We start from the raw sequence: 12,880 nt of genomic DNA, 5'->3' as shown, positions 1-12,880 counted from the left end.
TCTATGCAAGAGACATTTTCTGACACTTTTATTTGACACATTTATTCCTATTCTGCAACAACAGCAGCATAAGAATAAAATCAACAAACGGGGTTCCTGATTCCACACCGCTGCCTTCTGTTTATTCTTTTTCAGACAGACATCGCCTCCTCTCTCCTGAATCGGCCCTGTAATGCAGATTTGCATGCTCTGCCTTCATTGGCTGCCTGGGCGATGCTCTTCAACAGGCTGCTCTCTGCGGATTGGTTGTAAATGCAGGGGGGTGGGGGGGGGGCATGGGAGCTCTCTCACTATGACAGGCATAAAAGGCAATGTACGGATCAGAAACACAGAGGAAGCCCAATAAGCAAGTCTGGAGAGCTTTAACAGCTAAAAATAATTGAAAGCTGGAAAAAGCAAACAAAGAAGCTCGAGGAGACTCATTAGAAACTTAAGAGACAGAGAGTGTTCTGTGGTGTCTGTTCTACAGCAGATAACCACCAAGAGGAAGTGAGTTAATAGACTGTTTTTGGGGAACATTTTCTCTGCTCATCTCAGCCTAAAAACAAACCCAGCATGTCCCTGGAGGTGAAGGAGAAGACCCATGTGCGTATCGTGTTCCTGGGAGCAGCCGGAGTGGGCAAGACGGCCTTGATCCAGCGCTTCCTGCAGGACACTTTTGAGCCCAAGCACCGACGCACGGTGGAAGAGCTGCACAGCAAGGAGTACGACATCGGCGGGGTCAAGGTCACCGTGGAGATCCTGGACACCAGCGGCAGCTACTCCTTCCCCGCCATGCGCAAGCTGTCCATCCAGAACAGCGACGCCTTCGCGCTTGTGTACGCCGTGGACGACCCCGAGTCGCTGGAGGCCGTCAAGGGCCTCCGAGACGAGATCCTGGAGATCAAGGAGGACAAGCACACGCCCATCGTGGTGGTGGGCAACAAGGCGGACCGCGAGGAGGAGCGCCGGGTGCCCGGCGACGACGTCCTGGCGACCGTGGAGCTGGACTGGCACAACAGTTACCTGGAAGCTTCGGCGAAGGAGAACGCCAACGTGGTGGAGGTGTTCAAGGAGCTCCTGCAGCAGGCCAACCTGCCGAGCCGCTTGAGCCCCGCGTTGCGAAGGCGCAGGGAAACCTTCCCCAAAGACACCGACTTCCGGCCTCCGATGAACAAGACCAACAGCTGCATTCTGTCATAGGAGGAGAGGCGTCTCCAAGGATGGGGACAAGAGATGAGCCGACGGGGGCGGAACGCTGTGAACCAGAGTCCTGCTGGACTCGGTAGCGATGCCTGATCGTGAGAATCTGCACCAACGCGTACATTTTTTGGGATTCACAAGGCGAGAGAAGGAGGTTTTTTGAGTGGACAGAAAGAGACTGTCCGCTTGAATCGACAGAAGAGAAAGAAGACGCGCTCGTTACACGGTTGTTTACTTCATGTAAATGTTGTTGCTGCTTATTTTGGTGACACGCTGCTGTGTTTAGATGCAAATACGTGGCGGGAAAATTTGAATTGTACCGAGAGAAACGTGTAAATACAATGTTGTGAGTTTGTTTTTCTCATGTAAATTTGTAAATGTACTTATTTTATTCACCTGTAGCACATCGTTACGTTTACCGTTTGTATGCAAGTCCAAATTTACCATAAAAGCACAAATGCAACTGTTATGTTGAAATAAAACAATGCACTTTTAATTTTTAGGGACTATTGTATCGTTTCACTTTTGTATCATTACATCGACTGAGAAGTTACTACTACTGTTTATTTGACGTGTAAATGTGGATCTAAATGTGTAATAAAAGACAAAATAAAACCTGTTTGTGTGGAACTGCTGATTTTGAGACGGGTAAGGCAGAAATAACTATACTTCAGGGTAAAGTTGTAATAAAAGGATGATTAATCACATATATTTGGGGCAGCTGTGGCCTAGTGGTTAGGGCTTCGAGCTTGAGACCGGAAGGTAGCCGGTTCAATCCCCGACCAGTCCGCAGCTGAAGTGCTGTTGAGCAAGGCACCTAACCCCCTCACTGCTCCCCGAGCGCCGCTCACTGGCATGGCAGCTCACTGCGCTGGGTTACATGTTCTACACCTCACTGTGTGCTGTGTGTGTTCACTAACTCACTGCAGAATTGAATTTCCCCTTGCGGGACTTAAAGGGTTCTTAATAAAATAAAATAATAATAATAATAATAATAATAATAATAATAATAAAACATACCAATATCTCATTCAGGAGGTCAGAGAGGACAATACTGAAGTCCGTCACTTTCACTATGGAGCTTGCAGGATCAGATATGAACGAAATAAGAAGTGACAATGAAGTACACGCGTGTTTTTGAGCGGGGTGATTTGGAACGCGCTATTAAATTACCGTGTAAAGTGAAGTGAAAAGGAGAAGGGAAAGCTTTGGTTTTCTCAGCTGTCTGCACCGCACGGATAATAAAGACCTCTGTCGCCATCTGTTGGTGGAAAACGCTCAAGGCACTCACATAAACAGAGTGTATTTATTACAGTTTACCTGCAATACCGACATTGAGGCTTCAAACACTAATTTACTCATGTCAATCTGTGTTTTTAAGAAAGTAATTTCAAGTATATTTTAGGTCCTGATGTACGAACACATGCTTCAATTAGATTATGAGGATTAGCTTCTTAAATTACAATCTGAGCAGATTGATTAGCTTCTAAGGAACTGTGTTAACATCCTGTCAATTACAGAAGAAATATGTACGCGACGTGTGCAATAATGCGACGGATCAATCGCAGAAGCGGCGTAGACGATGACGACGTGACGTTTACCGCCTCACGACCGTCAAATCGGAGGAAAACTAAACTGTCGTTTGAACATCACAACTCCAAAAGGTTCTGATAACGCTCTCGTCTAACCGGTTCAGAACGCGTTCTTGGGTGCAGTTCCTGAAATAGCTGTGCATAGTTCCCCTTAATGCAACACACACACACAGAGACACAGCTGTATTGCTCAGGTAGAGCCCCTACCCCACACACACACACACACAAACCCTCCACTTCCATCAGATTAGACTTAAGTTTCCTGTTTTAATTTGAGGAAGTGGCCGAGTTAACGTTCGCAGGCAGTTCCTCTTTCGGTCCACATTTAAAACGTCCTTCTGCACTTGGTTCTCGTTCATTCGCGAAGAGACGGAGACGTAGAAGCTTCAGCGTCACGCAGGTGTGTGGACTTAAGATCTGAGAACACCGAGCTCTACTTTAACTTAGGGGAGAGGGGATTATCTGAGGAGCTGCTTTTTTTTCTTTTAAACACGGCTTCACTTCAGATTTCACCTCCACAGACATAGCACCTATTTTTTTTGTCAGATGTCCTCGACCCTGGACTTGGTCAAAGCTCCTCAGCAGATTCAAGCAAACTCTGAGGCGTTTAGAACAAGTTCAGGGTCCTCGACAGAACCCGACGGAGATTTATAAAAAAAATGCAAAGTGATGTTTTTAGCAGAACTGTGTGTCGCTCGCATGAAACTGTAATTAGGTCTATTCACATCGCGTAAAGTAGCACGGTAAAAATAACTAGAATGTGTCACATGCCTATATTTACTCAGCGTGTGTGTGTGTGTGACACCCTCGTAAAAATGTGGAACCCATTCAAAAAAGGTGAATTTACAACTGTATGTACATCAGGAAATTGCTGTAAAATGTCACTGACAATCTAGTAAACGGTTTATATGCAGAGGGTTATAAAAATGTACATTAAAGTTAAATGATTGTTTTTTAATCTAACCCTACAGTCGTTACAACGTTACCCTGTATTTCATGATAAGTGCTGTACTGTATATTGAAAATACATCTCACCCATTGCAAAGATCTTTAGCACAAACTCTTAACAGCTTAATGATTTTTTTTCCCTCCAACTGCAGCTGAAAATGCGATGAAGCATTTCTGAGCTGGCCACGGTTCATGAAGCTCGGACTGAAACCTCGACTGAAAGTTTGAGCTTTGACTCTAAAGCTGTACAATTCTGTCACTTCCTCTAGGAAATGTAAACCATGTCAGGTGTCCACATTTCCAGCTGTGCTACTGTCCTCCAATGCATCACATTTACCTTAAATCTACAAAGTCAAAACAAACGTACAGAACCGTACTCACCCAAGAATAGATTTTATTTGCCATGATACATAATGTTACAGTCGTTTGAAGCATAAAGTAACAGTTTATTACGCGTATACAGTTAAACTACGAAACATCAGAGAAAGCAATCGTTTTAGTTTCCTGTGTAACATCGAGCGAACGGAACGAAGAGACTTGCCAGCGAAACAAGCAGATTTGGTTAAAATAGAGACTGGATTTTTTGGCCCTGTGTCTGTTTGTGTGCAGGAATGCAAGTGTGTGAGTGCGTTGCCTCAGTCATCCAGAGCGATGTTGCGGAACAGATAGGCCATGGACTCTCCGTTGTGGATGCGCCGGATGGCTTCGGCGAGGATCATGCTGACGTCCACGGTTTTGATTTTGGGACACTGCAGCTTCTGAACCTCGTGGGGAACGGTGTTGGTCACCACCACCTGAGGGTTTAGGTCAGGTTTTAGGATTAGTTTCACCACTAAACACATCTGAGGCAGCCCTGCAATGTGTGTGCTCAAGCTTAAATTTGCACCATTTTAAGACCAACTATGGATCTTATTCACTTATATCTGTGTGATTTTAAACAGAAACGGAGAAAAATAAGTGTAATAAACCTTGCAACAACTGTCAAGTAATTTTTTAAAGTAACTTTTGTGACACAACCAACAAATAAAAGCTAACAATGAATGACAAAATGAAGATAATAAATAAACGTGTAAAGCTCCACCGCAAAAACACTGGCACTATTCTTCAAGGCAGAAATAGAAGGTATATGGTAAAAATGTGTGTGTGTGCTTTTTATGGGTATATAAACCATGCAGAATAAACATTTTGCCTAGTCCTCACAAGATTAAAGGGCTTTTTATGCATTAGGACCTGGTTTTACAGTAAGGGTAAGGCATTTATTTGTGATATTTAAGGTTAGGGTAAGAGACTAGGGAATGCATCCTCACTACGAATGCTGTGTGTGTGAATATACTAGTATTCTCAACTCTTTAGGACCATGTGTGTGTGTGTGTGTCCTCACAGAGACCACAACCTGTTCCTACTAAGGTAGAATCCAATCGCTTAGGAACTGGTGTCGAGTTCAGGGCTATTTAAATTGTGCTTAGGTTAAAAATTAACTTTGTTAAAGCTGTCACAATGAATGGAAGGGAATGCAGTGTCCTCAGAAGAATAACCTGTGTGCAAACCCGTGTGTGTGTGTGTCTGCAAGAGATTTATTTTACCTCGTCAATTGCAGACTCCTCGATTAACCTCGGTGCCTCTGCAGAGAGCAGGCCGTGTGTAGCCATGATGTAGATCTTGTAGGCTCCCCTCTCCTTCAGGATCTCTGCTGCTGCAACAAAGTCCCCCACATCATCTATAATGTCATCCTGACAAAGTGAACACTGGATTAGCAATCACACAGGGGCGGGTAAAGCACGAATGCATGACAGTAGTATTATATACTATTAGTATACTCCTATATTATTGTGTGATCTAAACACATGAACAATGAAAATATGAACATGACTCCGATTAAGCACAAAAGCAGCAAAACTATGACGCCTTAGTGACTCTGTAAGAAATCAGCAATAAAAATCACTGAACCCCACAAACTGTAATATGGGCACACGGAAAAGAGGTCACACACACACACTTTCTTTCAAGTGAACAAAAACAAAAAGTCTTACAAATATGATGTGTGAACTTGCAATATTTCCTTTTTCAAATTGGACTCTGGCATTGTTCAAATTAATTTTAACACACTTTATAAATATATATACATATACTGTATATACACAGACACACACACATATATACATATACATTTACATATATACACATACATATATACGTATACATATATATATACACGTGTATATATATATATATACACACACATACTTACGTGTACATATATACACACATACTTACGTGTACATATATACACATACTTACGTGTACATATATACACATATGTATATACATACATACATATATATATATATACGTATTTACATACACATATCTGTGTATATGTATTTATGTATATATATATATATATATATTAATGATGTTAATATATATATCAGATATATATACACACACACACATATATATATATATAAATATATATACACACACATATATATGTTTTAGATTTAAAGTTATATAGAAAATGACATAAAAGCTTGACGTCTTACAATAATGATGGCAATCCTTCCTCCTACGTCTCCGACGACAGTGATTGGCGGCTTCTCCTTGGCCATCATCACTGAAAGACACAGATGAAGAGAACAGCGATGTCAGGACAGGAAGTGAGTGAGTTGCGTCCCTACGAGCCTGGGACCCTCACCCCGGGAATTGGGTTCTTGATGGGGGGGGGGTGTTACATTAGGGGGAGATTTAGTGAAGAACCTTCATCATAAAAAAAACAAACACCATGCAAGACAGCTCCACTCCAACACGTCTCAAAGCTACCACAGCACCAATCCAATGAGTACACAACACCATCAAAGACTCCTGAGTTTGTGCACCTGCTGAGCTTAAACCGAGTCGTAAAGGTCCAGTGCGTAAGAATACGTCATATCTACGCTGACATTTCCAGAACGGTGTAAAAGGAGGACGTCTTCAACAAGTGCATTGAGTCATCGGTCAGCTGATGCTGTTCCCATGGATGTGGACATTGTTTTATGATCATGTGGGGAGAGCCATTCTTCTTCTTCATTTGCATAGTAAGCTGCCTTATGAAAACACACTCTGGCTGGTTCGTCTATTCAATTTCTGGCCAATAAAGTTACACACTGGACCTTTAAGAAGGGTTTAAACGGTGCAGCTGCAGAACCGCATTTGTTATAGTGTTAGATAAAACCAGGATTGATTATTATTTGCAATCGAATCCAATAATAACAATATTATTAAAAAGAACATCTCTTCATAATGTTCAGCTTAAGGTTGTTTTTTTTGACAAAATGGAAGAGAGATTTCAAATAATAATCTTTCCATGTCTCCAACCGTGTTAAAAACCTCCTTTCAAAACAACAGGGCACATTTAGAAGTCAGCCTCCAAAATGTTAGCTTTAAGTTTGACGACTTACATCTTACAGGATGATTAATTAGTATGAGGCTACTTTTGTTCTCATGCATGTACTGTTTATTTACACACCATGGCATGTCATATTGTTCTCTGCTTCTTACTCTGGTCCAAACATTCCCCCCCCCCCCCCAACTGACAGGGCGGGAGACAAGATGGCCTCCAGAAATGACACCTCTTACGGGACCACCAACATTCTAATTCTTGTGCGTCCAGCTGCAAAAACGAAGTGGAAGCCCTCGGTTAACTCCTCGGTTCATTCATTCCATGCAGGCAGGAATAATCAATTCCGCAAAAAAGAAACACAAGTAGCATCAAAGGCACATGGTCATACTTGGGAGCTCTATGCCAGGGAATGGAGCATGAGGTCGGTAGCTTGCTGTGGCAAAAGACAGGGTGGTACATGGCATTATTGCACAATGAGACATACAACAATCATGAATCACAAGGAACTCTTTGTGAAGAGCAGCTGTATTCAGAAAGTAAGAGAAATAAGTCTGACAATGAAAAAAAAAAACCAAGAAGCAGATTTGTTATTCGTCTTACATGGTAGCTCGAGCCCCGTGTGTCCTGTGGTCGTGCGGGACAGCGGGGGAGAGTTTCGACCGTCAGCCATGTCCGACTCCGACTGATGGGCCTCCCCGTGGATCACAGCGAGCCCGAGCCGCAGCCTCTCGGCGTAGGACTGAGCTCTAAGAGATGCAAACACACGCAGACAAGACCAAACCAGAGTCAAAGAAACTGACACAGACGAGAAAGCAGAGAAAGCAGACCGATGTTTGCACACAAACATACCCACAAAAGGCATGACAGGCAGTAATATGGCAAGACAAAAGTGCAGCGAGTACAATGGAACGGTGCATTGTAACTTAGTTACCTCTTGGCAGCTGAAGGGGATTTTGCGACAATTATGGCATTCCTGTAGTCTGGAATCTGTGGAAACAAGCATTCTTCTCATTGGTGGAATGACTGCAGACGTAAGACTAAAATAACTAAGATTGGAGTACATTAAGGAATAAAAATGGCTAATCCTTGTGTGATTAAGAGGCACACTGTGTCCTCACCTCCTCCTGGATGTACTGGATGAGGAAAGGTGAGGCTCTCAGGTTGTCAACGGGGAAAGTGAAGAAGCCCTGGATTTCCTTCTGGTGGAGGTCCATGGTGATGATGTGAGTTAGTCCTGCAACAGATGCACATACTTGGGGGTTCAGAACATCTTCCAGCAGTGTTTGAGGCTGGCTTTACACGACAAAGATCTGAACACAAACCGCAAAAGTGGCGCTGCGTTCCCACTTTTTATTTGGTGTTGAGACGAGCGTCTTTGGGTGGAAATCTGCATGCACACGGTGACGCAAAGGTGTGTGAAATTTGATGTAGTATGCATGCCAGGTGGCTAGGTGGCACTGTGAAGCACTGCCATACAACAACACCAGGAGCGCAGGAGCATCAAAACTTCCTTCTACTTCTCTCTAGCAGCGCAAAGTAGCAGCTATGGCAACTTGAATGTTGGATATAATCCGACATGTTTGTTGTTGTTTTGGCTGTACTGCACATGGATCTGACGTCAACGCGTACGGGAGGATAGTCAGCGTGAGCAGCTCGGAGCACACTTTTGCGTTTTCAACCCTTTAGACAGGAACGCGACGGTGGAGCGTTCTGGAGGGTGGCTTCATTTTTTTTACGTTTTAAGCCCCAAAAACACCATCGCCGTCTAAACGAAAGGCAAAATATTTTGTCAATTGACAGGCAGGTGTTTATGCGGTCCATACCAGCTTTAGCCAACATGGATGAGAGCAGCTTGCAGACGATGGATCCTCTCTTCCTCATCTTGCACTGCTTGCTGTACGGAAAGTAGGGAATGACTCCGATGATGTTCTTGGCACAGGAGGTCTTCAGGGCATACGCCATGACCAGCAACTCCATGATGGCTGTGTTCACATCTCTGGGGGGAAAAAAAAATAATTCAGATTAAATAAATCTTAAAATCTGCCTTAGTTACAACAAAAGAAACAACTGCGTTAGTAGAAAATACTTCATACCTTATGAGTTTGTTGAATAAGCCACTACTTTAACATACTGCAGAGCAGTTGTCAGTGTAAGAGGATACTTGTTTGTAGACATTTCAGCCTTGAAACAAGAGCTCCCACACAGGCAGCAGGTCAGTGCTGGATCTGCCCATACTCATAAGAAAGTCAAAAATGTCTCTCTCCCCTGTGACCTCTGCCCACTTTTCAAAGTCTGCCATTTCCTCAAAGCTAATAACTGATTAACAAGGCTAACGGCCACTCAGTGCTGTCTCTGCAGTTTCATTTGCTCCATAAAGTAAACTTGATTTCAACTCAAAGCGCTCTGCTTCGAGATAAAATCCATAACAGAAATGATTAAATCTGTTTCCGTCAGTAGTAGAGTAATGAGATTGAGAATTGGCACAGCGACTGAGAAATGTGTAAATCTGTGCTATTGGCTGAAAACATTGTAATTCACGTCCTGCAGAAATAACTGTCTAATCATAGAAAATATTAAAGCATCACAAGCATCCTTAGGTCTCACCTGGGAATGGTCTGAATGATAAAGATGTCTTGTCCACGAACGGACTCTTTCACATCAACTCTGGTCTCTGGAATAAAAACAAACATAATAAAAAAACTCCTCCATTATTCCCCACACGGATCTCTAAATTCACATAGCGGAACACACCATGTGTCCTGAGGACAGAATGTGTCAATGCATGCTCTGAAATGAGATAACAGGAATCCCCAATACAGCTCCAAATTTGGTTTTTGTGATCTGATCTGAAGACGCAGTCAGGATGTGATGGGCGCGTGAAGATCTACAATTAGCGCTGTCTGCGTGTGATCAGCCAGGTCTGAACGGGTTCTCTTCAGACAGTCAATATGGGAATGGGATACTTGAAAAAAATAAATAAAACACTCTTACCTGAATTTGACTCTTGATAAACCACTGACTTGCCCAATTCAACACCGAGGCGCCTGGAGGGAAACAACAGTGCAGCGTTAGCAAAAAGAAAAGGCCACGAATGCAATGTGTTCAGACGTCTAATTGTAAGATTTACGAGAAGAAACATACCAGCTCAAACGAGGGGGAATAACAAATCCACAAAAAGCACTTGGCACAGACACACCTAAGTTGATTAATTTTGGGCTTTGCATCACAAACAAACCGCAGAACAAGCCCAGGCATTTAGGACTGCTACTGAGCCTCTGGCAGAAAAAAATTATATTGTTTATTTGAAAAAATGAATAGTTGCTGGAATAACAGCACGTGTTATGGAGATCGAAACTTGGCGGCTCCTTAAAGTGTGCACCGCAGATGAGTTCGTACTTATCCCGGTGAAACTTTGCGAGTGCAGTCTGTCTGCAATAATCTGTGAGACAGGGTTAGCTGGCATATATATAGGAATGTTCCATTCAGTGAAGACTTCTTGTTATACACAACATTACTATACAGAGACGATGTGGTTACAGCATGTGCACCTCGTGTTAACCTTTGTCCCACATCAGAAAGCTAACTCTGTTCCAGAATGGCATAATAATCACCTTAAAAATTACCCAAACAATGAAAACTGAGAAAGCTAAGCTTGTTTTCCACTGTGTGGGAATTGCACATTGAGTTTGGCTGCCTGACTATGCAGCAGGGCGGGGGAAAAAATATTGCAGCTCAACGATGACAGTAGGCCGCCAACAACAACAACAACAACAACACTGCTGTATGCCTGGATCAGGATCGAGTGTTTCAACTGAGATTTAAATACATGGTTTATTTTCGAGTAATTCAGGTCTAACTAGGTTTAACTTAATCATCTACATACATGAATCACAATTAATAAATGGCGAGCAAACAAAGAGACACCCAGTATACAGTGAGCAGTGTCTGTACTGTACACGCCTTTAATAAGAGGATTCTTCTCACACTCTTCCAATGTGTCATAATCAAATAAACAAATATTTCTTTTGTCTGATGTTACGCTGCATCGACACTTTCTGAAAGTTAAAGTTGTTTTTGTTTTCAGCTGTTGGAAAGGAGATAATGAATTAAATTTAGCACTGCCCAGACATAACAAGACATAAGAATTAGTGCAATCTAATAATAACAAACAGTGAACTAGCCTCAGCTCTTCTCTTTCTAAAGATGCTAAAGAAAACATGGCTGTGCAACAAAGTGGCCTAAATAAAGCAGGATCCTTGCCTAAAATACACTTATTTTGAGGTTACAAAAGTATTCAAACATACTATAATTCCTCTGACAATGTCACATTCTGGACCTTTAAATGCTGGATTTCACTTTAGCATTAGCACATTCCAAGTCGCTCATAGTGGTGCAGCACTTGTCTGAAGTGTTAGATGACGTCACATGGTGCAGCTGCGGTGTTCGTGTCATGACTGAAGTGACCGTTTATTTCCATTATACACGAATGGACTTGGGACACCGTGTTTGTGATGTTAATGTCAGGGACGTGGCAGTAAAAGAAAAGTCAGTCACAGTCATCCATCTTTAAAAAATAACATAACCACTTACTCTGTGATCTTCTTCGCCAGCTCGATGCAGGCGGCGGTGGAGTTGGCAGAAAACACACGGTAACCACTTCTGGACACGTTCATTTTGGCGAAACCATACGACAGATTGGGGTTTTGAGAGACCAGAGACCTGTGACCCCCAAAGCGCCTGATGGGCATAGTGCTCTGGAAGTCAATGTGGTGTTCCGTTTACGACCCCGCGAAGTCGCCAGAAAGAGAAACAAACACCGCCCTGGTCTTTTTTAAGCCGTTTTAACACTAAAATCCCAGCGTTTGAACTTGCACTGACGCGGACAGCGTTGTATCACATCGTCGCAAACAAACTAAATAACACAAGAAACGCACACGCTCGCTGCGCCAGTAGCGTAAAGTGTAGCTCTCGTGCTCGCAAACAAGCTAACTCGCCGGAAACAGCGCCCCGCTTCGCTCCAGCCTCGCTTCCATGCGGGTCACCGAGTCTTTACCACCCCCGAAATGTTTGCCTTTACGGGGAAAGTTAGCGGCTAAATGTGCGCACACTGTAAACTTCCTAAAACAAAGCGGTCCACACCGCTCCAGACAGGCAGCAGGGGCAAAGTACGTCACGGGCACGCGTTCAACGAAGAAGAGTGAGTGGCCTTGAAAGCAGCCAATCAGAGGCTACGTCAACCAAAATGTGGGCGGGTGAAATGTCAGTTTTGACCAATCAATGATTGGGATTTGTATGACGTACATTTAAAGCGCACTGACCTAGCTAACAGAGGACGACAGTTAGTTAGTCGTGAATGTGTTTACACTGAAAACAAAATTAATTAGGTCCAAAGGAGTTTAATTATAATAGTTATTTATGTAGAATCATACAGCCAAATTTTACTTACGCGGAATATTAAGTGTTTTTAAAGTTATTTCTTCACTATTAGCTTAAAAATGTAGGCAGGTAAAATTTAATTTTTGACCAATCAATGATTGGGATTTGTATGACGTATATTTAAAGCGTACTGACCAAGCTAACAGAGGATGAAAGTTAGTTAGCCACTGAAAACAAAACACTATAAGTGAATGAAGTAGTTTAATTTAGGTCCAAGCGAGTTTAATTATAATAATTATTTATGTCAAATAATACAGCCAACGTTTACTTATAAGCGGAATGTTAACTGTTATACCAGTGTGTGTTATTTATTCACTATTAGCTTAAAAATGTAAGCCTTAGC

At 42.7% G+C, this 12,880-nt stretch overlaps 2 protein-coding genes across 3 annotated transcripts; one reads left to right on the top strand and one right to left on the bottom strand.

Moving 5' to 3' along the window:
* The first annotated feature begins 462 nt into the window (after positions 1–462).
* On the top strand, positions 463–1,612 carry rasd4 (rasd family member 4). The gene has a single exon (XM_083909104.1). The coding sequence runs from the start codon at positions 556–558 to the stop codon at positions 1,180–1,182; it is 627 nt and encodes a 208-aa protein (XP_083765230.1). The 5' UTR covers positions 463–555; the 3' UTR covers positions 1,183–1,612.
* Positions 1,613–4,160: 2,548 nt separating this feature from the next.
* LOC310943615 (phosphoribosyl pyrophosphate synthase-associated protein 1-like) lies at positions 4,161–12,199 on the bottom strand. Of its 2 annotated transcripts, XM_083909238.1 has the most exons (11): positions 11,692–12,199; positions 10,093–10,145; positions 9,706–9,772; positions 8,925–9,097; positions 8,220–8,335; positions 8,033–8,088; positions 7,702–7,847; positions 7,490–7,534; positions 6,266–6,336; positions 5,306–5,452; positions 4,161–4,516 (listed from the first exon to the last, which is right to left on the bottom strand). In XM_083909238.1, exons 1-11 carry the CDS (start codon positions 11,847–11,849, stop codon positions 4,358–4,360), a joined length of 1,191 nt encoding a protein of 396 aa, XP_083765364.1. In that variant the 5' UTR covers positions 11,850–12,199; the 3' UTR covers positions 4,161–4,357. The 2 variants fall into 2 exon arrangements, with proteins under 2 accessions (XP_083765364.1, XP_083765365.1); XM_083909239.1 differs by lacking the exon at positions 7,490–7,534.
* Positions 12,200–12,880: the final 681 nt, after the last annotated feature.

Source organism: Microchirus variegatus (assembly GCF_963457635.1).
Source record: "Microchirus variegatus genome assembly, chromosome: 23".
NCBI lineage: Eukaryota > Metazoa > Chordata > Actinopteri > Pleuronectiformes > Soleidae > Microchirus > Microchirus variegatus.
This window is presented reverse-complemented; position numbering and strand designations above follow the sequence as displayed.

What these genes read in the sequence shown, in the direction of transcription:
- rasd4 (XM_083909104.1), top strand. Translation starts at nt 556, where the DNA reads ATGTCCCTGGAGGTGAAGGAGAAGACCCATGTGCGTATCGTGTTCCTG.
- LOC310943615 (XM_083909238.1), bottom strand. Translation starts at nt 11,849, where the DNA reads ATGCCCATCAGGCGCTTTGGGGGTCACAGGTCTCTGGTCTCTCAAAAC. An exon ending in TTATCAAGAGTCAAATTCAG is followed by an intron (nt 9,773 to 10,092) that starts GTAAGAGTGTTT and finishes TTTTTATTCCAG; the next exon opens with AGACCAGAGTTGATGTGAAA. An exon ending in ATCCATGTTGGCTAAAGCTG is followed by an intron (nt 8,336 to 8,924) that starts GTATGGACCGCA and finishes CATCTGTTGCAG; the next exon opens with GACTAACTCACATCATCACC.